The sequence below is a fragment of the Bufo bufo genome, chromosome 1 (assembly GCF_905171765.1).
Source record: "Bufo bufo chromosome 1, aBufBuf1.1, whole genome shotgun sequence".
NCBI lineage: Eukaryota > Metazoa > Chordata > Amphibia > Anura > Bufonidae > Bufo > Bufo bufo.
In genome coordinates, this window is record NC_053389.1 from 17,883,436 (window position 1) to 17,910,752 (window position 27,317).

Genomic DNA, 27,317 nt, shown 5'->3' on the forward strand with positions numbered 1-27,317 from the left:
TATCTATCTACAGTAGGGAAAATAAGTATTTGATACACTGGCAATTTTGCAAGTTTTCCCACCTACAAAGAATGGAGAGGTCTTTAATTTTTATCATAGATACGCTTCAACTGTAAGAGACAGAAAAAAATAAAAATAAAATAAAAATAAAAAAATCCTAGAAAATCACATTGTATGATTTGTATATAATTAATTAGCATTTTATTGCATGAAATGAAAATAATTTGATACAATAGAAAAACAGAACTTAATATTCGGTACGGAAACCTTTGCTTGCAATCCCAGAGGTCAGACGTTTCCTGTAGTTCTTGACCATGTTTGCACACACTGCAGCAGGGATTTTGGCCCACTCCTCCATACAGATCTTCTCCAGGTCTTTCAGGTTTCGGGGCTCTCGTTTGGACTACATTGTTTCTCAGCTCCCTCCAAAAATCTTCGATTGGGTTTAGGTCTGGAGACTGGCTAGGCCACTCCAGGACCTTGAAATTCTTCTTACGGAGACACTCAGTTGCCCTGGCTGTGTGTTTCGGGTCATTGTCATGCTGGAAGACCCAGCCACAACCCATCTTCAATGCTGCTACTGAGGGAAGGAGGCTGTTGGCCAAAATCTCATGATACATGGCCCCATCCATCCTCCCTTCAATACGGTGCAGTCGTCCTGTCTCTTTTGCTAAAAAGCACCCCATAGTATGATGTTTCCACCACCCATGCTTCACAGTTGGGACGGTGTTCTTGGGGTTGTACTCATCCTTCTTTTTTCTCCAAACACAGCGAGTGGAGTTAATACCAAAAAGTTCTATTTTGGGCTCATCTGACCACATTACCTTCTCCCATGCCTCTTCTGGATCATCCAGATAGTCATTGCAGAACTTCAAATGGTCGTGGACATGTTCTGGTGTGAGCAGGGGGACCTTGCGTGCCCTGCAGGATTTTAATCCATGGCGGCATAGTGTGTTATCAACGGTATTCTTTGAGACCGTGGTCCTGGCTCTCTTCAGGCCAGGTCCTCGTGTGTAGTTCTGGGCTGATTCCTGACCTTTTTCAGAATCATCCTTACCCAACGAGGCGAGATCTTACATCAAGCTCCAGACCATGGAAGAATGACAGTCGTCTTGTGTTTCTTCCATTTTCTAATAATTGTTCCAACAGTTGTTGCCTTCTCACCAAGCTGCTTGCCTATTGTCCTGTAGCCCATCCCAGCCTTGTGCAGGTCTACAATTTTGTCCCTGGTGTCCTTAGACAGCTCTTTGGTCGTGGCCATGGTGGAGAGGTTGGAGTGTGATTGACAGGTGTCTTTTATACAGGTAATGAGTTCAAACAGGTGCAATTAATACAGGTAAAGAGTGCAAAGTAGGAGGGCTTCTTAAAGAAAAACTAACAGGTCTGTGAGAGCCAGAATTCTTGCTGGTTGGTAGGTGATCAAATACTTATTTCATGTAATAAAATGCAAATTAATTATTTACAAATCATACAATGTGATTTTCTGGATTTTTTTTTTAGATTCTGTTACTCACAGTTGAAGTGTACCTGCTATACAAATTACAGACCTCTCCATTCTTTATAGGTGGGAAAATTGGAAAACTTGCTAAATCGCCAGTGTATCAAATACTTATTTTCATTACTGTGTATATCTATCTATTCATTTGTATGATTTATTATACATCTTTATGATTTTTAGTCAGTGGGTGACGTTTCTAGTTGTACAGTAATATAACTATACAGTCAGTTATTACATACAGTTATCCACTGCCTGTCCAAAAAAAAAGTCGCCACCTGGATATAACTAAGCAAATAGTTATGAGCCTCCTATTGGATAATTACTGCATGGGCGATTATCTTTCAGCTAGCAACAAGTTATTTAACCCCAACTGGTGCAATGAGTTGCTTCTCGTTTCTTAAACAACCATGTCGAAAGACACATTTCGTGGTCGCGGAAAAGATGTTAGTCTGTTTGAGAAGGGTCAAATCATTGGCATGCATTAAGCAGAGAAAACATCTAAGGAGATTGCAGAAACTACTAAAATTGGGTTAAGAACTGCTCAACGCGTTATTAAAAACTGGAAGGATAGTGGGGACCCATCGTATTCGAGGAAGAAATGTGGAGGGAAAAAAATCCTGACTGATCGTGATCGGTGATCACTTAAACGTTTGGTGAAATCAAGTCGAAGAAAATCAACAGTAGAACTCAGGGCTATGTTTAATAGTGAAAGTAAGAGCATTTCCACACGCACAATGCGAAGGGAACTCAAGGGATTGGGACTGAACAGCTGTGTAGCCATAAGAAAACCACTAATCAGTGAGGCAAACCAGAAAAAAAAGGCTTCAATTTGCTAGGGAACATAAAGATTGGACTCTGGAGCAATGGAAGGAGGTGATGTGGTCTGATGAGTCCAGATTTATCCTGTTCCAGAGTAATGGACTCATCAGGGTAAGAAGAGAGGCAGATGAAGTGATGTCCGCATTATGCCTAGTGTCTACTGTACAAGCCTCTGGAGGCAGTGCTATGATCTGGGGTTGCTGCAGTTGGTCAGGTCTAGGTTCAGCAACAGAATGTGCTCCAAGAATGAGGTCCGCTGACTACCTAAACATACTGAAGGACCAGGTTATTCCATCAATGGATTTGTTCTTCCCTGATGACACGGGCATATTCCAAGATGACAATGCCAGGATATATCGGGCTCAAATTGTGAAAGAGTGGTTCAGGGAGCATGAGACATAATTTTCATACATGGATTGGCAACCACAGAGTCCAGACCTTAACCCCATTGAGAATCTTTGGGATGTGCTGGAGAAGGCTTGGTAAAAAATTAATGCAACACTGGATGGAAATAAATCTTGTGACATTGCAGAAGCTTATCGAAACAATGCCACAGCAAATGCGTGCCGTAATCAAAGCTAAAGGCGTTCTAACGAAATATTAGAGTGTGTGAACTTTTTTTTGATGGCGACTTTTTGGGGGGGACAGGCAGTGTATATACAGCCATACTGCTATATAAGTCTGAAATATCCATTCTTGTTCATTTCAAATATGTAAAATAGACATAGCCATCTAGAGAGTCTAGTCTGAATTTTAAAAAGAGAAATAAACTGATAATAAAAGAAATAGAGAAGATTTACAATTTTTGGGGAATTACAATATTTGAATGTGTTGATATAGCTTCCGTTTTGTCACTTGGTTTTATTCTGTAAAATCACAGGAAGTGGGGATGTGATGATTAACCAGTATAAAGATGTGAGAAGGGAGAAACTGAGAAATAAGTTTCTGTTCTCTTGAAATAAACCTCCAAAATCACTTAAAGTAACTTCTTTTAAGTTTGAAACACGCAGTTGTTCTATTAAGGTTTTTTAAACTATCGATAAGATCTTGGTCGGGATGACTCATAGAAGCATCTGCAATCTATGGATACTTCTGGCAGCCATTACCCTGTCCCAGCTGTGGAGAGGTAAGTGTGAGTCCTCTTCTGTCCTATAGATTCCTCTAGGACGCAGCCAATTCTGAAAGTCCCATTTCTCAAATCTATGGTGTCATGTAATAATTACTTTAGAACATTTTTACTTCCAATTGATTCTTGAGCTTTTTAGTGACACATTGTACTTCATGTTTGTTGTAAAATTTAGTTGAGATAAAAATCAGAAATTTTTGGACAATGGGGAAAAAAATGCAATTTTGAAGACTGATAGTTATACCACAAATTAGAGGATAATTAACATTCACCATATGTCTATTTGGGCCTTTTTTTTAACCCCATCATGAACACCAATATTTGATAGGCTTTATTCTAGGTCTTTGATTTTTTATGGTGGCCTAAAATAAGCGCTGCACGGGTCTCCTGAGAATGGGGGCTCAGCTCCTACATGAGAGCCAGGCTCCTTCTCTAACAGCCTGGACCAACAGTAGTCCTTATCCCGGCTGCTCAACTCCTTAGATGTCGCGGTCAATAGCACCCACAGCATCTAAGTGGTTTAGAGAGCGCCCTTTGTCAGAGATCGCCATCCCTACAAATGAAATTGCTGGGTGCCAATGTCTGTGCACAGCCAGAAGCCTAATAAAGGTCCCAGCCCTGCCTACGGTGTTTTCCATCAGGCTGCACCTATCTGACGCACTGACAGTATAATGTATTGTACTGAATAACCAGTACAATGAATTTTAGAAGCGATCAAAAGAAAGCATATCAAAATCCCCCTGTGGGACTACTAAGTGTTTGAAAAGAGTTGAATAAAGTTTTATTTTTAAAAATCTCCCAAAAAAAATAAAAAATGTACCTTTTCTATGAAAAAAATTGCAAAAATAAAACCCCTTTCACGTATTTGAAAAATAAATTCATCACACAGCTGTGTAAAAATAAAAATAAAAAGGTGATGTGGGAAGCTGTGATGCAAAAAACTTTCTTTTTTTAAGTTTTTTATTGTGCAAAAGTAGTAAAATAAAAAACTATATGTATTTGGTCTCGCTGTTATCATGTTATTTATACTGAAAAATTAAGGCTGCAAAACTTAGAACATATTGTAAAACTTCAGTGTCAGTAGTGCTATTTTTCCCATTCCCCCTCAGGGATTAGGGTTAAATGTACTGTCATTTGGGAGGACATTGGGAGCAATCTTTCAAATTTTTAATTTCCAAAATCTTTTAGGGTTCAATTCTGAAGCAGCTTTCATGGACGATGCACTCATGAAAGTACAGTATTTAAGACGGTATTTAGGAAGTATATTTTTTTTTTTTAACTCTCGAGGTGTTTCACAGGAATTCATACAAATTACAAGGGAAATTTAAAAATTTACATTTTTTGCAGATTTTTTATTTTAATTATTGTTTACAGTGAAACAAAACTCAGGATCTCAGATTCTGCACAAAGGTCGCATTATGAACTTAGTCTGTAACTTGACTGAGGCAGAGGAACATCTTGAGTGTTTTTAAGGCACCATGTCCGGTTTGCAGAGGTCTTGAGATGCCAAAATATAAGAAAAACATAATGTAAGCATTTTGGGAGCAATCTTTCAAATTTTTAAGAAAATTTCCAAAATCTTTTAGGGTTCAATTCTGAAGCAGCTTTCATGGACGATGCACTCATGAAAGTACAGTATTTAAGACGGTATTTAGGAAGTATATTTTTTTTTTTTAACTCTCGAGGTGTTTCACAGGAATTCATACAAATTACAAGGGAAATTTAAAAATTTACATTTTTTGCAGATTTTTTATTTTAATTATTGTTTACAGTGAAACAAAACTCAGGATCTCAGATTCTGCACAAAGGTCGCATTATGAACTTAGTCTGTAACTTGACTGAGGCAGAGGAACATCTTGAGTGTTTTTAAGGCACCATGTCCGGTTTGCAGAGGTCTTGAGATGCCAAAATATAAGAAAAACATAATGTAAGCATTTTGACCTCACAATTGTGTTCAATAATTTTTTAGGAATGACCTATGAAAATGTAAAATTATTTATTTTCCCAATAATATGTAGCTTTAATTTTTTTTATCTTCATAAGGTTTAACAGAAGGCAAATACTGCATACGGTATGCGGCTATAAACAGCTATTTTGGGCACACAGTAGGGTTCAGGTGGGACCGGGCGCAATTTGGATTCTGGAGCATGGATTTTGCTGGAATGATTTTTCCAGGGCTATAACTTTTTTATTTATTTTTTCCATCTACTGCACTGTGTGAGGGGCTTGTATATTGCAGGATGAGCACTTTTTATTTATTTTTTGAGATGTGACATGAATAAAAAACGGCAATTCTAATATTACAACAATGCAAAAACTCCGGTTTATCTTTCTTTATGTTTTATAGCACTATAAAATCTAGAAAAGAAAAAGATTTTTGGTGTTACATTCTAAAATCAATAATATTTGGATTTTCCTGTCACTGCAGCTGTGTGAAGGCTTGGTTCTTGCCGGGTGAGCTGAAGTTATGTTTTTATTTTTGGGTACGGTACATATGTCTTGACCATTTTTATTCCATTTTTGGGGAGATGAGCTGGCCAAAAAACAGTACCTCTATTAGTGTCTTTCATTATTATTTTGTATGGGTATACATATATATACACCCTCCAGTATACAATGCCTACTCCCATAGGGTGCCTACACACAGAATTTTATGCAGCAAAATCCAGAACATAAAGACATCCCCTATCCAATGGGGCATAAAAATTCCAATACCTATGTTCTGTTCCACTGGGGAATATAAATTACATTACAAATAATGTTTTTTTGTGGATTTCATGTAGCTGAATATCTACATTGATTTTAATGGAGATGTAATCCCCAAAGAATCCATAATTCACAAAGAAAATACTCATCCTGCTCCGTTGCTAAAAAAATAAAAATTGAAACAAAATCTGCAGCATAAACTGCAACAAAAATTACAAATTTGTGAAATGCCCACTTGTAGATTTTAACACTGTGAAGAACTCTTAATGGTGTTTTTGGGGTGATGGGAATTCTTGGGTTTGCGCCTCACATAGTATTACATGGTGGTCTCATCTGAGCACAGAACCTTCATCCATCTGTGTTTGGGGAGTCTTGAACATTCTATTTGGTGATGTCCAAATATGAAGAACGCTCAATACGCTCAATCTACCTGAATATGAAAACGACATTTTCTGAGAAAATTGAAATTACTACTTTTCAATGTAAACCCCCTTGATTTCAACACACTTATTCCACTTCGCCTCCAGTGATCGGATGCCCTCAGAATAGAAGGAGGCTTCTTACTGCTCTGATCTCTACTTCTCAAATTCTACTTGTCCACAACCTCATCTCTGACCTGTTTAGAGAGCTCCTTGGTCTTGATGTTGCTCGCCTAGTGGGGCTTTCAAAACAGGTACAATTTGGACTATTTTGTCTGGTTTACTACAATATAACCTAAAATCAATTTTAATGCCAGGTTAAAATGCAACAAAACAGGAAAAACACCAAGGCAGCGTATGCTTAAAAACTGGAAAAAATAATCTATGGGTTGATATCAATGTAATTAGTGTTGAGTGAATCAAAGTCAAACAAATTGACTTTGATCTAAATTTCAGTAAAAATTTGATTTGCCAAAAAGCCGAATTTCCTCACGCTTCGTGGTAACAAATACATTCGACCTAAAATGGCATAAGAAAATAGCACACTCACCTCATCCATTTGCGCGTGAAGTAAATCAAGATGATCGCGATAGCCTCTATGCGATCAAATGGATACGGTGAGTATTTTTTTACCGGATTAACCCCTGAAAGCCCTCAATATTAAGGCTCAGATACTGCAATCAGCGATGAATGCGACATCTGAGGGGTTCAATAATGGGGGGCGGCACGATCGCAGTTCCCCATCATTAAACCAGCTACATACAAAGAAATGTCCTTCGTAATAGTAGCTAGTAATAGCTGTAGTATTAGTATTAGTAACATAGAAACATAGAAACATAGAATGTGTCGGCAGAAAAGAACCATTTGGCCCATCTAGTCTGCCCAATATATCTGAATACTATGGATAGCCCCTGGCCCTATCTTATATGAAGGATAGCCATATGCCTATCCCATGCACGCTTAAACCCCTTCACTGTATTTGCAGCTACCACTTCTGCAGGAAGGCTATTCCATGCATCCACTACTCTCTCAGTAAAGTAATACTTCCTTATATTACTTTTAAACCTTTGCCCCTCTGATTTAAAACTGTGTCCTCTTGTGGTAGTTTTTCTTCTTTTAAATATGCTCTCCTCCTTTACCGAGTTGATTCCCTTTATGTATTTAAAAGTTTCTATCATATCCCCTCTGTCTCTTCTTTCTTCCAAGCTATACATGTTAAGGTCCTTTAACCTTTCCTGGTAAGTTTTATCCTGCAATCCATGTACTAGTTTAGTAGCTCTTCTCCGAACTCTCTCTAGAGTATCTATATCCTTCTGGAGATATGGCCTCCAGTACTGCGCACAATACTCCAAGTGAGGTCTCACCAGTGTTCTGTACAGCGGCATAAGCACTTCACTCTTTCTACTGCTTATACCTCTCCCTATACATCCAAGCATTCTGCTGGCATTTTGTGCTGCCCTATTACATTGTCTTCCCACCTTTAAGTCTTCTGAAATAATTACTCCTAAATCCCTTTCCTCAGATACTGAGGTCAGGACTGTGTCAAATATTCTATATTCTGCCCTTGGGTTTTTACGCCCCAGGTGCATTATCTTGCACTTATCCACATTAAATTTCAGTTTCCAGAGTTCTGACCATTCTTCTAGTTTTCCTAAATCCTTTTCCATTTGGCGTTTCCCTCCAGGAACATCAACCCTGTTACATAGTAGAATTAGTACTAGTAGTATTTGTTTATTATTTTTGTTGCTGTTATTATTATCATTATTATTAGCAATAGTAGTAATATTAATAGTACTGGTAACAGAAATAATAGCAGTAGTAATAGTAGTAGCAATAGTAGTAGCTCTAGTAGTAGAAGTAGTAGCAGCAGTAGTGTTAGCAATAGTAGCAATAGTAGCTGTAGTCGTAGTATTAGTAGTGGCAGTAGTAATACAATAACACAGCAATAATCCTGGTTTATGATGATGAATTATTATTATTGTTATTATTATTATCAACAGCAGGAGTAGTAGTATTATGATTAAACTCAACATTAGTAGTATCAATAGCAGTAGTAATAGTAGTAGTAGTAGCAGTGGTAGCAGCAGCAGTAGTAGTAGTAGCAGTGGTAGCAGCAGCAGTAGTAGTAGTAGCAGTGGTAGCAGCAGCAGTAGTAGTAGTAGCAGCAGTAGTAGCAATAGTAGTAAAAGTGTTAGCAGTACATTTGTAGTAGTAGTAGTAGCAGCAGCAGTCATAGTAGTAGAAGAAGTAGTAATAGTAGTAGCAGCAGTAGGAGTAGTATTAGTAGAAGCAGTAGGAGTAGCAATAGTAGTAATATTAATAGCGGTAGTAGTGGCTGTAGTAATAGTAGTAGCAGTAGGAGTAGTATTATTATTAGAAATAGTAGTAAAGTAATAGTAGTAATATTAATAGCAGTAGTAGTAGCTGTAATAGTAGCTATAGTTGTAATAGCAGTAGTAGTAAAGTAGAAGTAGTAATAGTAATAATAGAAGCCAAAATAGTTGTGGCAGCAGCAGTAATATTAGCAGTATTAGTAATAGTAGATTAATAGTAGTAATAGTAGTAGCAACAGTAGTAGTAGCAGCAGCAGTAGTAGTAATAATAGTTTATACTGATTGAGGGATGCGATATACCTGCTTCCACAAAACACTGAATAAGGGGTGCACTATACAGTACCTGCTTACACCAGATATTGATTGAGGCCTGCGATACACAGGCCTCCACAAAATACTGATTGAGGGGTGCAATATACTTGCTCCTACAAAATACTGATTAAGGGGTTCTATATACTGTACCTGCTTCCACCAAATATTGATTATGGGGTTCTATATACCTGTCTCCACAAAATACTGATTGAGGGGTGCGATATACCTGCTTCCACAAAATACCTACACTGACACCAGACAAGGGTCAAAGCAGTTTCCCATTTATTCAAAGAAGGGAAGCAGTTTATAAGGACATCAGAAGGGGCATCCCCCCTGAGGCTCGTGAAATTGTTTCATTGGCGAGAATATAATAATAAGAAAAGAGATAACACTTGGCATCTGCGCATTGGGAATTGTTTTACTAAGGCTACTTTCCCACTTGCGCTTGATCAAATCCGTTCTGAACGGATCCGATCATATTAATGCAGACGGAGGCTCCGTTCAGTACGGATCCGTCTGCATTAATAACTTAGAAAAATTTCTAAGTGCGAAAGTAGCCTGAGCGGATCCGTTCAGACTTTCAATGTAAAGTCAATGGGGGACGGATCCGCTTGAAGATTGAGCCATATGGTGTCATCTTCAAGCGGATCCGTTCCCATTGACTTACATTGTAAGTCTGGACGGATCCGCACGCCTCCACACGGCCAGGCGGACAACCGAACGCTGCAAGCAGCGTTCAGCTGTCCGCCTGGCCGTGCGGAGGCGAGCGGAGTGGAGGCTGAACGCCGCCAGACTGATGCAGTCTGAGCGGATCCGCATCCATTCAGACTGCATCAGGGCTGGACGGAAGCGTTCTGCTCCGCTCGTGAGCCCCTTCAAACGGAGCTCACGAGCGGACAGCAGAACGCTAGTGTGAAAGTAGCCTAACTTTGGTATGCCAACTATGTAAACATGTAAGTGCAAGCGCCATATTGCAATGGCTTCTCTCTAACAGCAGTACAGCATACGTCAGAGGGAACTGGGAAGGCAGAGTTTAGGCCTTCCCCCTTTTTTCATCCACTAGTCCCTTTCCCCCTTCCCCGTCTGGTTCTGTAAGGTCTTAAGAACTTCCAGCGAGACAGGAGGAGTTATTTCAGGTACCTGAGCTGTGTCCACTGTTGCCGCCTGATCTGTCGTGGCTTTTCCCCTTTGCCTCCTCTGAGTCTGTTTTACAGTAACCTTTGTTTTTATCACCGCCACTCAAGTTGGCGACATGAGGGCTTCCATAAGAGACCTCACTGCTTCCCCATTTTGATGGGTTTACCTGAAAAGGTCAGGAAGTCTCTGGCGTCCAAATGGGCCCATAGTCATGGGCTATACCTGGAATTTAATGTAAATGTTGGCTGCTTTTTTCCTCTGCGTATCTGCAAGCCTTCTCCAGAGCCCTTAGCGTTGCTTCTTGGGCAGACATGTGTGGTGGTAAAGACTCTGCTTTTTAGTGTCATGTTTAGTCACCACTGCCCAACCTGTGTAGTACCTGCCATCCTGGCCATATCTCGATCCATCCACAAAGAGCACATGATCTGGATTATCTAATGACTGATTTACCATCTGGTCAAATCCCGCTGTCTCTCGTGATGTCATCTGCAAACAGTCATGAGCCTCTTCCTCTGGAAGAAAAGTTTTTTAAAAGCCCTAACTCTTCCCTCCCCCCTTGCTCCAGAGGCAACAGGGTGGCTGGATTTAAAGTATTACATTGGACAGTAACATTGTCATTCAACAAAACGGAACACTGCATTCCTAAATGGCGGGCAACAAAAAGACTTTTGGGTTGTACTTTCATGAGGATAGACATAATATTGTGAGGAGCAAGCACTGTCGCTTTGTGGTTCAGGACTATCACAGAGCCTTTATCAAGCATGGCTTGTATAACTGCTACAGCTCTGATGCAGTAAGGGGCACCTCTGGCCATGGGGTTAAGTCTGGCTGAATAATATGCCACAGCGTGGGGAGCACAAAATTGCTAGATTTAGGGCATAAAGGAATCTACCACTTCATTTATAAAGTGGAAGGAACTAAAAGACAAACAATCATAAAGAGGCTGCATGCGTATCCAAGGTCTGCAATAAGGAACAAGGTCCAAAAATGTCCTCAGTGCATTCATGTTTCTGGGCTCCCTGGAGCAGCACCACCTAGGTATCCTGTTTACCCTCATGTGTGAAGGCAAACAACTACCAACTGTCTGGATGTAGTTGTACTGAAAAGAAAACATTTTTCAAATCAATCACAGTGGAGTGGGTAGGGGTAGTGGGAACCTGAGCCAACAAGGTTTGTGTACTGGGCACAATGGGACTGTTACAAACTGTGGCTTCATTGACAGCACATAAGTCACGTATCATCTGGTACTGGGTGGGTTTGCCCTTCTCATTTTTATTTTTCATAGGGTACAAAAGAGTGTTAGAAGGGGATACAATCTCCTTGATAACCTCCGCTTTTTCGAAAAGTCTCAGACTTTTTGAGATATGACCTCTGACTGTGCACACTCAAGAGATACTGTATCTTGGGAAGTGGGGTGCCAGGTTTCATCTCCACTTCCACAGGAGGAACTGGGAGCTTGCCAATATCCGTGGGTCCTGCAATCAGGGCTTCCTTCTCTTTCTGCGGGGAGTACTGACACAAACATGGTGTCACGAATAATGGGGAGAGGAGGGACACCAGAAAGACAACAGAAGGGAGAGGACAAAGAACTAGGCCTCAAGGCTAGGAAGAAGGGAAAGGTCACCTCCTAGGAAACCTCTGTATCTGGCCCTGACTCCTGTCAGTATGTATAGACCCTGAAGGTGGGAAAATACATACACCAGAACCTAAACCCTGAGATGCCCAAAAGGTAGTGCAAGGGAATGAGACTACTGGTTCCTTCCCAGGTGAACGAACCAGCGTCTCCCTGAGGCCTAGTAACAACTAGCACAAGGGAACAACCAAATACAAGAGCAGTACAACCTATCTTATAGAAAATGGATGAGCAGGAACACAACCAAGGTCCACTCACCAACTCCTCCAAATCCAAGCAGAGAATATCAACCGCATGGTATGAAGTGTGAAACCAAACTAAATAGGTAAGCAGTAATGACGGCCAGATGCACCTGACAAGAGGTGTGGTCATTACCAAACAACAATGAGAATCAAGAGACTGTCAGTTAACCTTTACGTGCAGTCAGTCTATATGATGTTCTAACCTCTGTCACAGATGGTACCGTGACACATGGACCATGGAGTTTTATCACTAACGGCCAACAAACAAAGTTCCTGGTCAATGAGGGCACCTGTGAGCTTCACAGCGTCCTCCTCCTGATATGAGATGCTGGCACGTACTTTTGCAAGCAAGTCTGCACCCAGGAGGCAACAGGGGGCGTTATCACTGACCAGCAACTGGGCAAGCACTTCTTGGGTAAGGACAAATCTAACACGGATGGGTTCTGTTAAAAGGGGAGTGTACTACTATCCCATTCACTCCTACACAAGGACTGGTGTTCTTGGAGAATAAGTCAGGGGAGGATATGTTTGCTGTGCACAGCTGTCTTGGTTGCTCCAGTATCAATCAAAAACGGGACTACTTCTTTATCACCCAGAGTGAGGGATATCATTGGGGCCGGACTTGAATCTGCTAAAATGTTTAAGGGCACAGCTGAAACTGGATTGTCTATTTCCTAATCTTGGTCTAACTTTTCCTCCTCACCTGTCTTTGTGTCATCCTCACTGCCTCCCCAGCCATCCCTAAAAACATGGGTGTCTGTGGGGACGGACAGTGATCAGGGCACAGTCAACAAAGAATACAATCCTCTCATGTGGTGTGGACGAGGAGTACCACACACAGCACAACTCTCTCTCCAGTCTGGGTTCTGGGTCCCACAGACTCTGCAGGTCCATCCCCCAGGACCATTATAGGGTGGCAGACTTACTTTTTCCCTTCTCTGTTGGGGAGGTGGTTTAACATTTTTATCATAACATTCTTAACCCGACTTTCTCTGTTTCTCTACACCTCCTCCTCTATAGACTTGCATCTCGCAGAAAGACTTCTTTCTGTTCTGTGAGCTTATCTTTCAGCCACCCTTTATCTCCCTACATGCTTTTTCTCTCTACTACTCTCAGTTTACCATCGGGGGGGCATGTCTACACTTTTAATTAGCTTTCTGATGTCCTTCACTTTCTTCCTTACTACTTCTGCATCAGAACAAAGCCGCCTCGGCAGTATATAGAGAAATGAGGAAGTATAAATTATACGTAAAGCTATAAACACCTTCCCATTTAATAAAATATAACTTTTAATGATATCTTAAAAACATATGCTCACATAAAGCTCAGACCCCACGGATCAAGATACCAGATACATATGGAATACTTATTATCTCAGAACAACAGAATATTTATTCTGAGATTACTCACGGTTTGATGAAAAAGCCCATAAATTGCAGGGGACTCTCTGCAGAGACGAACATAGTGAGGATGTTTACTGATAAACACTTCAGAAAGGCGAAGCTTGGGAAACAAATGGAACAACTGATGAATACCTATTTTTCCCTATGCGTCCCTCCCTAGATCTCAGCCCAGAGACACCCCTTAATGGTAGGGGTTCCCTGTCCTCGTGCCTTGTCTGTATATCCCTGTAGAGCCCTATTTTAGCACTGGGGCACAAAGTAAAATCAACCTACTGAATAATGCTGAATACATAGATGAAAAAACCAACAAATATTCTTAAATATGGAAATCAAAACAAAAATCCTGACGCAGCGTTTCCCCAGTCGATAAGTATTAAGACCGGTTCGTCAGGGGACCATATATACTTAGCTTAAGTTTCACGATCAAGACTGTCACTCACTGTCCCTCAATCAGGACCCTCTGGGAGACTTGAGCCAAAGTGCAGGCTTTTGGGATGTCAGGATATACAGACAAGGTACGAGGACAGGGAAGCCCTACCATTAAGGGGTGTCCCTGGGCTGAGATCTAGGGACGGACGCATAGGGAAAAATAGGCATTCATCAGTTGTTCCATTTGTTTCCCATGCTTCGCCTTTCTGAAGTGTTTATCAGTAAACATCCTCACTACGTCCGTCTCTACAGAGAGTCCCCTGCAATTTATGGGCTTTTTCATCAAACCGTGAGTAATCCCAGAATAAAAATTCTGTTGTTCTGAGATAATAAGTATTCCATATGTATCTGGTATCTTGATTAGGGATGAGCGAACTCGAACTGTATAGTTTGGGTTCGTACCGAATTTTGGGGTGTCCGTGACACGGACCCGAACCCGAACATTTTCATAAAAGTCTGGGTACGAGTTCGGTGTTCGGTGCTTTCTTGGCGCTTTTTGAAAGGCTGCAAAGCAGCCAATCAACAAGCATCATACTTCTTGCCCCAAGAGGCCATCACAGCCATGCCTACTATTGGCATGGCTGTGATTGGCCAGTGCAGCATGTGACCCAGCCTCTATATAAGCTTGGGTCACGTAGCGCTGCACGTCACTCTGCTGATTCAAGTGTAGGGAGAGGTTGCTGCTGTGACGTTAGGGCGAGATTAGGCAGTGATTAACTCCTCCAAAAGACTTCATTCAGTGATCGATCTACAGCTGTGGATCATTGAACTGCTGCTATTCAATTGCTCAGTGTTTTTAGGGTGCCCAGAGCGTTTTTCATTCACTTTTTTCTGGGGTGATCGGCGGCCATTTTGTGGCTTGTGGTGCGCCAGCACAAGCTACCACCAAGTACATTTAACCATCAATAGTGTGGTTATTTTTTGCTATATCCTACATCAGGGTCAAGCTTTCATCAAGTGCATTTAACCATCAATAGTGTGGTTATTTTTTGGCCATATACTACATCAGGGGCAAGTTGAGCCTGTCACCCAGCGCCTAAAAAATAGGCCTCACATTTATATTCATCCAAATCTGTCATTACTGTTTTAGCTGGTCAAGTTATTTAGTGTCCGTCAAAGCACAGTTTTTGTTCTGGGTGGAAAAACAATTCCCAATTTTGCAATTCTCAAAATTAGTGGTTTCTGCTGTATCAGGCCTACTTTAAATCTATCCCTAAAAGGGTAGATTAGATTCAAGGTGCTGATAGGGTAATTCTCAAGTACTTCACACACACGCTACTGTGCATATCCAAGTCTAATTCTGTCCGTAAACGTATACCTGTCACCCAGCGCCTAAATAATAAGCCTCAAATTTGTATTCAGCTAAATCTGTCATTACTGCTGTGCCTGTATTAGTGTAATACGGTACCTAAATAGATAGCCAGATAGTGTTAGGTGTCTGTAAAAAAAAATGCCTGATTTTGAATTCAATACATTGGCCCGAATAATATTTTTCTTATTGTGGTGAACGGTAACAATGAGGAAAACATCTAGTAAGGGACGCGGACGTGGACATGGTCGTGGTGGTGTTAGTGGACCCTCTGGTGCTGGGAGAGGAAGTGGACGTTCTGCCACAGCCACACGTCCTAGTGTACCAACTACCTCAGGTCCCAGTAGCCGCCAGAATTTACAGGGATATTTGGTGGGGCCCAATGCCATTCTAAGGATGGTAAGGCCTGAGCAGGTACAGGCATTAGTCAATTGGGTGGCCGACAGTGCATTCAGCACGTTCACATTATCTCCCACCCAGTCTTCTGCAGAAAGCGCACAGATGGCGCATGAAAACCAAGCCCATCAGTCTGTCACATCACCCCCATGCATATCAGGGAAACTGTCTGAGCCTCAAGTTATGCAGCAGTCTCTTATGCTGTTTGAAGACTCTGCTGGCAGGGTTTCCCAAGGGCATCCACCTAGCCCTTCCCCAGGGGTGGAAGAGATAGAATGCACTAACGCACAACCACTTATGTTTCCTGATGATGAGGACATGGGAATACCACCTCAGCACGTCTCTGATGATGACGAAACACAGGTGCCAACTGCTGCATCTTTCTGCAGTGTGCAGACTGAACAGGAGGTCAGGGATCAAGACTGGGTGGAAGACGATTCAGGGGACGTTGAGGTCCTAGACCCCACATGGAATAAAGGTCGTGCCACTGACTTTCACAGTTCGGAGGAAGAGGCAGTGGTGAGACCGAGCCAACAGCGTAGCAAAACACAAAGAGGGAGCAGTGGGCAAAAGCAGAACACCCGCCGCCAAGAGACTCCGCCTGCTACTGACCGCCGCCACCTGGGACCGAGCACCCCAAAGGCAGCTTCAAGGAGTTCCCTGGCATGGCACTTCTACAAACAATGTGCTGACGACAAGACCCGAGTGGTTTGCACGCTGTGCCATCAGAGCCTGAAGCGAGGCATTAACGTTCTGAACCTTAGCACAACCTGCATGACCAGGCACCTGCATGCAAAGCATGAACTGCAGTGGAGTAAACACTTAAAAACAAGGAAGTCACTCAGACTCCCCCTGCTACCTCTTCTGCTGCTGCTGCCTCGGCCTCTTCTGCTGCTGCCGCCGCCTCGGCCTCTTCCTCCGCCTCTGGAGGAACGTTGGCACCTGCCGCCCAGCAAACATGGGATGTACCACCAACACCACCACCTGCGTCACCAAGCATCTCAACCATGTCACACGGCAGCGTTCAGCTCTCCATCTCACAAACATTTGAGAGAAAGCGTAAATTCCCACCTAGCCACCCTCGATCCCTGGCCCTGAATGCCAGCATTTCTAAACTACTGGCCTATGAAATGCTGCCATTTAGGCTGGTGGACACAGACAGCTTCAAACAGCTCATGTCGCTTGCTGTCCCACAGTATGTTGTTCCCAGCCGGCACTACTTCTCCAGGAGAGCCGTGCCTTCCCTGCACAACCAAGTATCCGATAAAATCAAGTGTGCACTGCGCAATGCCATCTGTGGCAAGGTCCACCTAACCACAGATACGTGGACCAGTAAGCACGGCCAGGGACGCTATATCTCCCTAACTGCACACTGGGTAAATGTAGTGGCGGCCCCAGGCGGAGAGCTGTTTGGCGCACGTCCTTCCGCCGCCAAGGATCGCAGGGCAACATTCTTTGCCTCCTGTCTCCTCCTCCTCCTACTCAGCTTCCTCCTCCTCTTCTTCCACCTGCTCATCCAGTCAGCCACACACCTTCACCAACAACTTCAGCACAGCCCGGGGTAAACGTCAGCAGGCCGTTCTGAAACTCATATGTTTGGGGGACAGGCCCCACACCGCACAGGAGTTGTGGGGGGGTATAGAACAACAGACCGACGAGTGGTTGCTGCCGGTGAGCCTCAAGCCCGGCCTGGTGGTGTGCGATAATGGGCGAAATCTCGTTGCAGCTCTGGGACTAGCCGGTTTGACGCACATCCCTTGCCTGGCGCATGTGCTGAATTTGGTGGTACAGAAGTTCATTCACAACTACCCCGACATGCCAGAGCTGCTGCATAAAGTGCGGGCCGTCTGTTCGCGCTTCCGGCGTTCACATCCTGCTGCTGCTCGCCTGTCTGCGCTACAGCGTAACTTCGGCCTTCCCGCTCACCGCCTTATATGCGACGTGCCCACCAGGTGGAACTCCACCTTGCACATGCTGGACAGACTGTGCGAGCAGCAGCAGGCCATAGTGGAGTTTCAGCGGCAGCACGCACGGGTCAGTCGCACTGTGGAACAGCACCACTTCACCACCAATGACTGGGCCTCCATGCGAGATCTGTGTGCCCTGTTGCGCTGTTTCGAGAACTCCACCAACATGGCCAGTGGCGATGATGCCGTTATCAGCGTTACAATACCACTTCTATGTCTCCTTGAGAAAACACTTAGGGCGATGATGGAAGAGGAGGTGGCCCAGGAGGAGGAGGAGGAAGAGGGGTCATTTTTAGCACTTTCAGGTCAGTCTCTTCGAAGTGACTCAAAGGGAGGTTTTTTGCAACAGCAGAGGCCAGGTACAAATGTGGCCAGACAGGGCCCACTACTGGAGGACGAGGAGGACGAGGATGAGGAGGAGGTGGAGGAGGATGACGATGAAGCAGGTACAGAGCGGGCTGGCACCCAACGCAGCTCGGGCCCATCACTGGTGCGTGGCTGGGGGGAAACGCAGGACGATGACGATACGCCTCCCACAGAGGACAGCTTGTCTTTACCTCTGGGCAGCCTGGCACACATGAGCGACTACATGCTGCAGTGCCTGCGTAATGACAGCAGAGTTGCCCACATTTTAACGTGTGCGGACTACTGGGTTGCCACCCTGCTGGATCCACGGTACAAAGACAATGTGCCCACCTTACTTCATGCACTGGAGCGTGATAGTAAGATGCGCGAGTACAAGCGCACGTTGGTAGAGGCGCTACTGAGAGCATTCCCAAATGTCACAGGGGAACAAGTGGAAGCCCAAGGCGAATGCAGAGGAGGAGCAAGAGGTCGCCAACGCAGCTGTGTCACGGCCAGCTCCTCTGAGGGCAGGGTTAGCATGGCAGAGATGTGGAAAAGTTTTGTCACCACGCCACAGCTAACTGCACCACCACCTGATACGGAACGTGTTAGCAGGAGGCAACATTTCAATAACATGGTGGAACAGTACCTGTGCACACCCCTCCACGTACTGACTGATGGTTCGGCACCATTCAACTTCTGGGTCTCCAAATTGTCCACGTGGCCAGAGCTAGCCTTTTATGCCTTGGAGGTGCTGGCCTGCCCGGCGGCCAGCGTTTTGTCTGAACGTGTATTCAGCACGGCAGGGGGCGTCATTGCAGACAAACGCAGCCGCCTGTCTACAGCCAATGTGGACAAGCTGACGTTCATAAAAATGAACCAGGCATGGATCCCACAGGACCTGTCCATCCCTTGTGCAGATTAGACATTAACTACCTCCCCTTAACCATATATTATTGTACTCCAGGGCACTGCCTCATTCAATCCTATTTTTATTTTCATTTTACCATTATATTGCGGGGCAACCCAAAGTTGAGTGAACCTCTCCTCTGTCTGGGTGCCAGGGCCTAAAAATATCTGACAGTGGCCTGTTCCAGTGTTGGGTGACGTGAAGCATGATTCTCTGCTATGACATGAAGCCTGAATTTCTGCTATGGGACCTCTCTCCTCTGTCTGGGTGCCGGGGCCTAAAGATCTGACAATGGACTCTTCCAGTTTTGGGTGACGTGAAGCATGATTCTCTGCTATGACATGAAGCCTGAATCTCTGCTATGGGACCTCTCTCCTCTGTCTGGGTGCCGGGGCCAAAATATCTGACAATGGACTGTTCCAGTTTTGTGTGACGTGAAGCATGATTTTCTGCTATGACATGAAGCCTGAATCTCTGCTATGGGACCTCTCTCCTCTGTCTGGGTGCCAGGGCCTAAATATCTGACAATGGACTGTTCCAGTTTTGGCTGACGTGAAGCCTGATTCTCTTCTATGACATGAAGCCTGATTCTCTGCTATGGGACCTCTCTCCTCTGTCTGGGTGCCGGGGCCTAAATATCTGACAATGGCCTGTTCCAGTGGTGGGTGACGTGAAGCCTGATTCTCTGCTATGACATGAAGCCTGATTCTCTGCTATGGGACCTCTCTCCTCTGTCTGGGTGCCGTGGCCTAAATATCTGACAATGGCCTGTTCCAGTGGTGGGTGACGTGAAGCCTGTTTCTCTGCTATGACATGAAGCCTGATTCTCTGCTGACATGAAGCCTGAATCTCTGCTATGGGGCCTCTGTCCTCTGTCTGGGTGCCGGGGCCTAAATATCTGACAATGGACTGTTCCAGTTTTGGGTGACGTGAAGCCTGATTCTCTGCTATGACATGAAGCCTGAATCTCTGCTATGGGACCTCTCTCCTCTGTCTCGGTGCCGGGGCCTAAAAATATCTGACAGTGGCCTTTTCCAGTGTTGGGTGACATGAAGCATGATTCTCTGCTATGACATGAAGCCTGAATCTCTGCTATGGGACCTCTCTCCTCTGTCTGGGTGCCGGGGTCTAAATATATGACAATGGCCTGTTCCAGTGGTGGGTGACATGAAGACTGATTCTCTGCTGACATAAAGCCAGATTCTCTGCTATGGGACCTCTCTCCAACTGATATTGGTTAATTTTTATTTATTTTATTTTTATTTTTATTCATTTCCCTATCCACATTTGTTTGCAGGGGATTTAACTACATTTTGCTGCCTTTTGCAGCCCTCTAACCCTTTCCTGGGCTGTTTTACAGCCTTTTTAGTGCCGAAAAGTTCGGGTCCCCATTGACTTCAATGGGGTTCGGGTTCGGGACGAAGTTCGGGTCGGGTTCGGATCCCAAACCCGAACATTTCCGGGAAGTTCGGCCGAACTTCTCGAACCCGAACATCCAGGTGTTCGCTCAACTCTACTGAACTGGTCCTTAAAAAAGTGGGTTAGCCTTCTGATGTCTTTAAAAATTAAATGACATTTACAAAATTATGCAAACATAAAGTAGACATATGGGAAATGTAAAATAATAACTATTTTGTGAGGTGTCACTATCTGCTTTAAGAGCAGAGAAATTAAAATTTTAAAAATTAATTACACATTTTTCCAAATTTTCGGCAAATCTAGGTTTGCTTTTATAAATAAAGGTGGTTTATATCGCCTCAAATTTACCACTAACATGAAGTACAATGTGTCACAAGAAAACTATCTCAGAATTGCTTGTATAAGTGAAAGCATTCCAAAGTTATTACCACATAAATATTTCCAAAAATCAGCCTGGTCACGAATGTGCAAAATGGCCTGGTCATTAAGGGGTTAAGCATGGCCTGGTCATTTAAGGGGTTAAGCAAGTTGAAGATGAAATGATCTCCAAAAGGCATAACATTAAAGATGAAACACACTTTTCAAGATTTTCAGCAATATCAGTAGATTTTTTCTTTTTGTTTTGTTCAATTTTTAAGTGAAAAAAAGGAAAGGACTGCAAAAATATGGGAGCCCAAAGAAATTTGAGCACTCAGATAACTTTGAACGAGTTCTCCGACCTTAAATAGCCTATTAGAGTTCAGGCTTGTTCATAATCATTATTAGGAAATGCTAAGTGATGCAAATTTTAAAGCTTTATAAATACTCAGAATCCTCTAACTTTGTCCCAAAAAACAACAGCCATGGGTTCTTCTAAGGCTACTTTCACACTAGTGGCAGCCTTCTCCATGTCATAGTTTTATTCCGGCCGCCTCCATTATAGTCAAGGCGGCACGGTGAACTAGCGGCAGCAAGAATCCGGCAGGCTGTTCCCCTGCCGGAAAAGCCTGCCGGAGAAGGCTGCCGCTAGTGAGAAACTAGCCTAAACAGCTGCCTAACATTGTGAAAATGAAAATGACTGAGGCCCATAAAGCAGGAGAAGGCTCTTAGAAGATAGCAAAATGTTTTCAGGTTGCCATTTCCTCAATGGTTGTTATAAGCAACAGTGAAAGTCAGGAGAAGGTCTGGAAGGCCAAGAAAAAATTCAGAGACAGCTGCTTGTAGGATTGCTACAAAGGTCAATCAGAACCCCCATTTGCTTTGCAAAAGATCTTTAGGAGTTAGCAGACTCTGGAGTTGTGGTACATTGTTCTACTGTTCAGCCTGCCAAAATATGGCCTTCATGGAAGAGTTAGCAGTAGAAAACCTCTCCTGAGTCCTAACCACAACATTTTGCATTAGAAAAGATCTAAACAACCCTGATGTATTTTAGAAACAAGTCCTATGGACCGATGAGGGTGAAATAGAACTCTTTGGCCACAATAAGCAAAGGTATGTTTAGCGAAAAAGGGCCCAGAATTTTGAAAACAGCACCTCTCCAAACATTAAGCATGGGGGTGTATCAATCTTGCTTTGGGTTGTGTTGCAGTCAATGGCACACTGAATATTTCACAATCCACAATAGACGACCTCAAAAGGCACAAGCTGAAGGTTTTACCAGTCCCCTGATCTGCACATTATTGGAAATCTGTGGATAGACCTCAAAAGAGCAGTGCATGCAAGGCAGCCAAGGAATCTCACAGAACTGGAAGACATCTGCTAGGAAGAATGGATAGAAATACCTCAAACAAGAATTGAAAGACTCTTGGCTAGCTACAAAAAGCATTTACAAGCTGTGGTACTTGCCAAAGAGGGTGCTACTAGGTACTAACCTATCCAGGGTGACCACATTTCTGCTTCGGTCCCTTTGCTTTTTTGTTACTTTAAAAATTTAAAAGATGAAAATTTAAAAAATGCTTTTGCTTAATGGGGTTCTCAGAATGAAAATACTTAAATATTACTTTTATTAGAAATACAATTTCCAAATATCTTTCATTAGTCATAATGCCTCCAATTGTCTAGGGAGCAATCATTAGGAGAAATAAAATGGCCGCCGTCCTACTAGTACCCACAAAACCTGTCCTAATCACATAGCAGGATACAGCCACATCCCCGCCTCCTCTATGTACTTAAAGAGGACCTTTCACTAGAATAAAAAATCTAAACTAACTATACAGACATGAAGAGCGGCGCCCAGGGATCTCCCTGCACTTACTGTTATACCTGGGCGCCACTACGTTCTCCCGTTATAGCCTCCGGTATCTTCATAGTTAGGCTCCATTCTGTGGAACCTGCCGGCGTCTCCTTCTCCCATGCTGTAGCGCTGGCCAATTGCTGCGCTCAGCTCATAGCCTGAGAGGCTTTTTTTCTCTCAGGCTATGAGCTGAGTGCTGCGATTGGCCAGCGTTACAGCATGTGAGAATGAGACGCCGGCAGGTTCCACTGGGTGGAGCCTAACATATGAAGATACCGGAGCCTATACCAGAAGAACGGAGTGACGCCCAGGATAACAGTAAGTGCAGGGAGATCCCTGGGCGCCGCTCTTCATGTCTGTATAGTTGGTTTAGATTTTTTATTCTAGTGAAAGGTCCTCTTTAATGTCTCCTCATGAACTCCATTCCTGCAGAGATTCAGCTGAAGATCATAACTAACTGCATTCAGGACCATAACCCCTGACAAGCAGAGCGGAGAGGAGGATGAGGCAGCTCTTTACCTCAGTGCTCTAAAGTAACTTGTCCTCCTGTGTGATTTGGACAGGTTTTGTGTGGACTATTAGGACGGCGGCCATTTTATTTCTCCTACTGATTGGACCCTAGACAAAATGAGTTATTATAACTAATGAAAGGTATTTGGGAATATATTTATAATAAAGTAATAGATATGTATTTTTATTTTCTTAATTCCTGGATAACCCCTTTAAAATACAAAGGGAGTGTATCATCTTTAGCTTTATGCTTTTTAGAGATCATTTAATCTTCAACATGCTTCACTGTTCACAGTAACAGTAATTTTCACCAGGGGTACCTAAACTTTTACATGCCACTGTATTCTAATTATAAAAAAATGCTAAAAGGATCCCAGTGGCATATGAAGACATTGGTAATATCCCATGGAAAAAAAGTATCCAAAATAGGTATCTTGCAGAGGGAGAGAGAACCATCTCACTATTCTTACCTACTCCTCCTTAGATACATCAAAGGCATCTAATTCAGAAATCCATAATCCTAATCAATACTGAAGAGGGGCAGGTTTCCCAAAATAGCTGTCTATGGAGGAATGGATGTTTGGCCAGATAGTCTGGGTATTTCCCCAGTTATCTTCTAATCCTTGCAAAACAGTCAGACTTTGACTTCTAAGGTGTCATTTCCAATAGGTGGCACTATTAAGACCATTCTCTTTCTCTGAGAAAAAAAACAATTTACATACTTTTTCCTCATGGAGTATTGCCAATAAGTTTCCACACACAGCTGGCCTCCTTAAAGGAGTTTTGCAAAAATGGGGTTGTCCACCCCCTTGGCTGCACCTGTAAAGGGAAGCTTACTTACCTGCTTCTCCATTCTAGCTCCCTAGTCCTTTTCCTCCTAGCCTGCTGAAAACATCTGTTTTGGCATCTCCTGCAGCCAATCATAAATGGTCACAAACTAAAAACCAAATGTTTTCAGGGATCCCAGTGGAGCATCACAAGCCAGGAGGCGGAGGAGTGGGGAGCCAATGTTAGGAGGCATGTATGTAAGCTTCCCTTCTATTTGTTGCACAACCCCTGTAAATGGGTTATCTAGGGAGATGAATTATTCTAAAACCAAGCAGAACATTAAAAAAATATAGCACTCACTTCTCATGGATCCACTTCTGAAGCTGGCTGGGTTCCCACTACTCTCCACTTCCTGGTCTCTCTGGACACACAGGAAGTGCCTGCGATTGGCTGAGAGGGCATCTGTAGGCATTTTCTCTGTATCGAGAAACACCAGACAATGGAGATAAGGAGGGACGGGCAAACACCAGAACCAGACAGACAAGAAGTCAGAGAGGTGTGATTGCTTTGTTTTCATGTTAGGCTGGTTTTAGCATATTTTATACTTAATTTTCATCTCCTTGGAAAACCACTGTAAGGAGCATCAATATCTGTAACCCTCTAAAAACAACCCAGCAGTAAAACATAATGACATCAACCAAGGATGAGCCCCTCTTTCTAATAGATCCAGAGCAGTGACATGGTCTGCCTCTACATACACCATTTTTGAGTGTATATACACGTACTATGGTTATTGGGATAAAGGATGAGTTTTACTTAAAGGCTATGTACACCTTTGGGTGAAAATGATTGGTCTTTATTAAAAATATGAAGCCCTTTTTTCTGTACATAGCTGATATGCTCATATAGAGGCATACTAATTGTCTCTCTGCTCTGTCAGGCAGGCAGCTGACAGGCTCCTTATCTCTGCTCTCTGAGATTATGAACACTTATCAAAGCTCAAATCTTATCTTACTTATAAGATTGTGGTAGGGTTGAAATGATTACTCGATTAAATCGAGTAACTCAACACAAAAAAAATCCTCAATGCAAGATTTTTGCATTGAGGATTCGTTTGTGCCATGTGACCGTGGTCACCTGCCGGCTCGCACTGCACTGCACTGAATCCTGACATACACACAGCATCAGGATGTAGTGTGCAATGGCACTGGGGGGGGGCAGTAATGGCACTGGGGGAAGCCTGATGGCATTGGGGAGATCCTTAACTGGAAGCTGAAGGCACTGAGGGGGGAGCTGATGGCACTGGGGGGAGCTGATGGCACTGGGGGGCAGCCTGATGGCACTGAGGGGAGCCTGATGGCCCTTGGGGGATACCTGATGGCACTGGGGTGGTGCCTGATGGCACTGAGGATATCCTGAAGAGGGAGCTGATGGCACTGGGGGGGGGGGGCTGATGGTACTGGGGGGCAGATGATGGCACTGGAGGGCAGCCTGATGGCACTGGGGGGAGCTGATGGCACTGTGAGGGGCTGATAGCACTGGAAGGGAAGCTGATGGCACTGGGGAGGAAGCTGATGGCACTGGGGAGGAAGCTGATGGCACTGGGGGGGCACTGATGGCACTGGGGTGGCAGTTGATGACACTGGGGGGCAGCTGATGGCACTGGGGGAGAACTGATTGCATGGGAGGCAGCATATGGCACTGGGGGGCAGCTGATGGCACTGGGGGGCAGCTGATGGTACTGTTGGGCAGCTGATGGCACTAGGGGGAAACAGATTTTATTATTATTATTATTTATTTTAAAGCACTATTAATTCCATGGCGTTGTACATGCAGCTGGGGTTAAGCAAAAAATAAACAAAAACATACAGTAAACAAGTAGCTATTAACAGACTGGTACAGCGGGGTAGAGAACCCTGCCCGCAAGAGCTTACAATCTATAAGGGAAGGCGAGAAAACAATAGGTGAGGGTATAGGCTGCCCTTATGGCTGTGTGGTGGCAGCATGCTCATTGCAGATAGTAGGCTTTCCTGAAAAGGTGGGTTTTCCGGTTATTCTTGAAGCTTTGAATGTTGGGGGAGAGCCTGATGTGTTGGAGTAGTGAGTTTCAGAGTAGGGGAGAGGCATGTGAGAAATCTTGTAGTCGATTGTGTGAGGAACAGATGAGAGAAGAACTGATGAGGAGGTCCTGTGAGGATCTGAGATTACATGTGGGCATGTATCGAGAAAGCAGGTCAGAGATGTAAGGAGGGGACAGGTTGTGGACGGCCTTATATGTTGTTGTTAGTATTTTAAACTGAATTGGCTGGGCAATGGGGAGCTAATGAAGAGATTGGCAGAGGGGGGAGGCAGAGGAGAAACGAGGGGAGAGATGGATTAACCTGGCAGCAGAGTTGAGAATAGATTGGAGGGGAGCGAGAGTGCTTGATGGGAGGCCACACAGGAGGATGTTGCAGTAGTCCAGACAGGAGATGATGAGAGCATGCACTAGTATTTTAGTTGACTCAGGGTTGAGGAAGGCGCAAATACGAGAGATGTTCTTAAGTTGAAAACAGCAGGTGGCGGTGAGAGTTTGGTTCTGTGGCTTAAAGGACGGGGTAGAATCCAATTATACACCCAGGCAGTGGGCCTGCAAAACTGGAGCATGTGTTGTGCTATTAACTGTGATAAACAGGTCAGGTGGGGGAGCTGAGTGACATGTGGGAAAGACAATGAATTCTGTTTTCTCCATGTTGAGTTTTAGGAAGCGAGAGGAGAAGAATTAAGATATTACTGACAGACACACTGGGGTTCTGGATAGTAGGGAAGCAACATCTGGGCCAGAGAGGTAGATTTGAGTGTTGTCAGCATAGAGGTGGTATTGGAAGCCATGGGATTCTATGAGCTGTCCCAGGCTGGATGTATAAATGGAGAAAAGCATGGGGCCCAGGACAAAGCCTTGAGGGACACCAACAGAGAGGGGGGGTGATGAGGAGGTAGTGTATGGATGGGAAACGCTGAAGGTTCTGTTGGTGAGGTACGAGGAGATCCAGGAGAGGGCTAGGCCTTTGATGCCAAGGGAGGAGAGAATTTGTAGGAGGAGAGAGTGGTAAACAGTGTCAAAGGCAGAGGAAAGGTCAAGAAGGAGGAGCGCAGAGTAGTGATGTTTAGCTTTGAAGCTAGCAGATCGTTGGTGACTTTGGTGAGGGCAGTTTCAGATTTGGTCTGAAGCCGGATTGCATCTGATCAAAAAGTGAGTAGGATGAAAGGTGAGAGGACAATTTGAGATGGACATGTTGTTCTAGGAGTTTGAATAGAAATGGGAGCAGTGAAATGGGATGATAGTTGGATAAAGAGGATGGGTCCAGGGAAGGTTTCTTGAGTATGGGTGTGACGATTGCATGTTTAAAAGGGGAAGGGAAGATGCCAGTGGTTAGCGATAGGT

At 43.8% G+C, this 27,317-nt stretch overlaps 1 protein-coding gene across 2 annotated transcripts in view; it reads left to right on the plus strand.

The window, feature by feature from the left end:
* The first annotated feature begins 3,218 nt into the window (after positions 1-3,218).
* The window catches only part of LOC120991947 (sialic acid-binding Ig-like lectin 12), a 122,603-nt gene continuing 98,504 nt past the window's right edge, over positions 3,219-27,317 (plus strand). The window contains exon 1 of one of the 2 annotated variants that reach the window (XM_040420688.1): positions 3,219-3,443. In XM_040420688.1, the coding sequence (XP_040276622.1) occupies positions 3,374-3,443 (70 nt within the window). In that variant the 5' untranslated portion in view covers positions 3,219-3,373. The remainder of the gene's footprint in view (positions 3,444-27,317) is intronic. The other variant, XM_040420695.1, reaches the window with a different exon arrangement.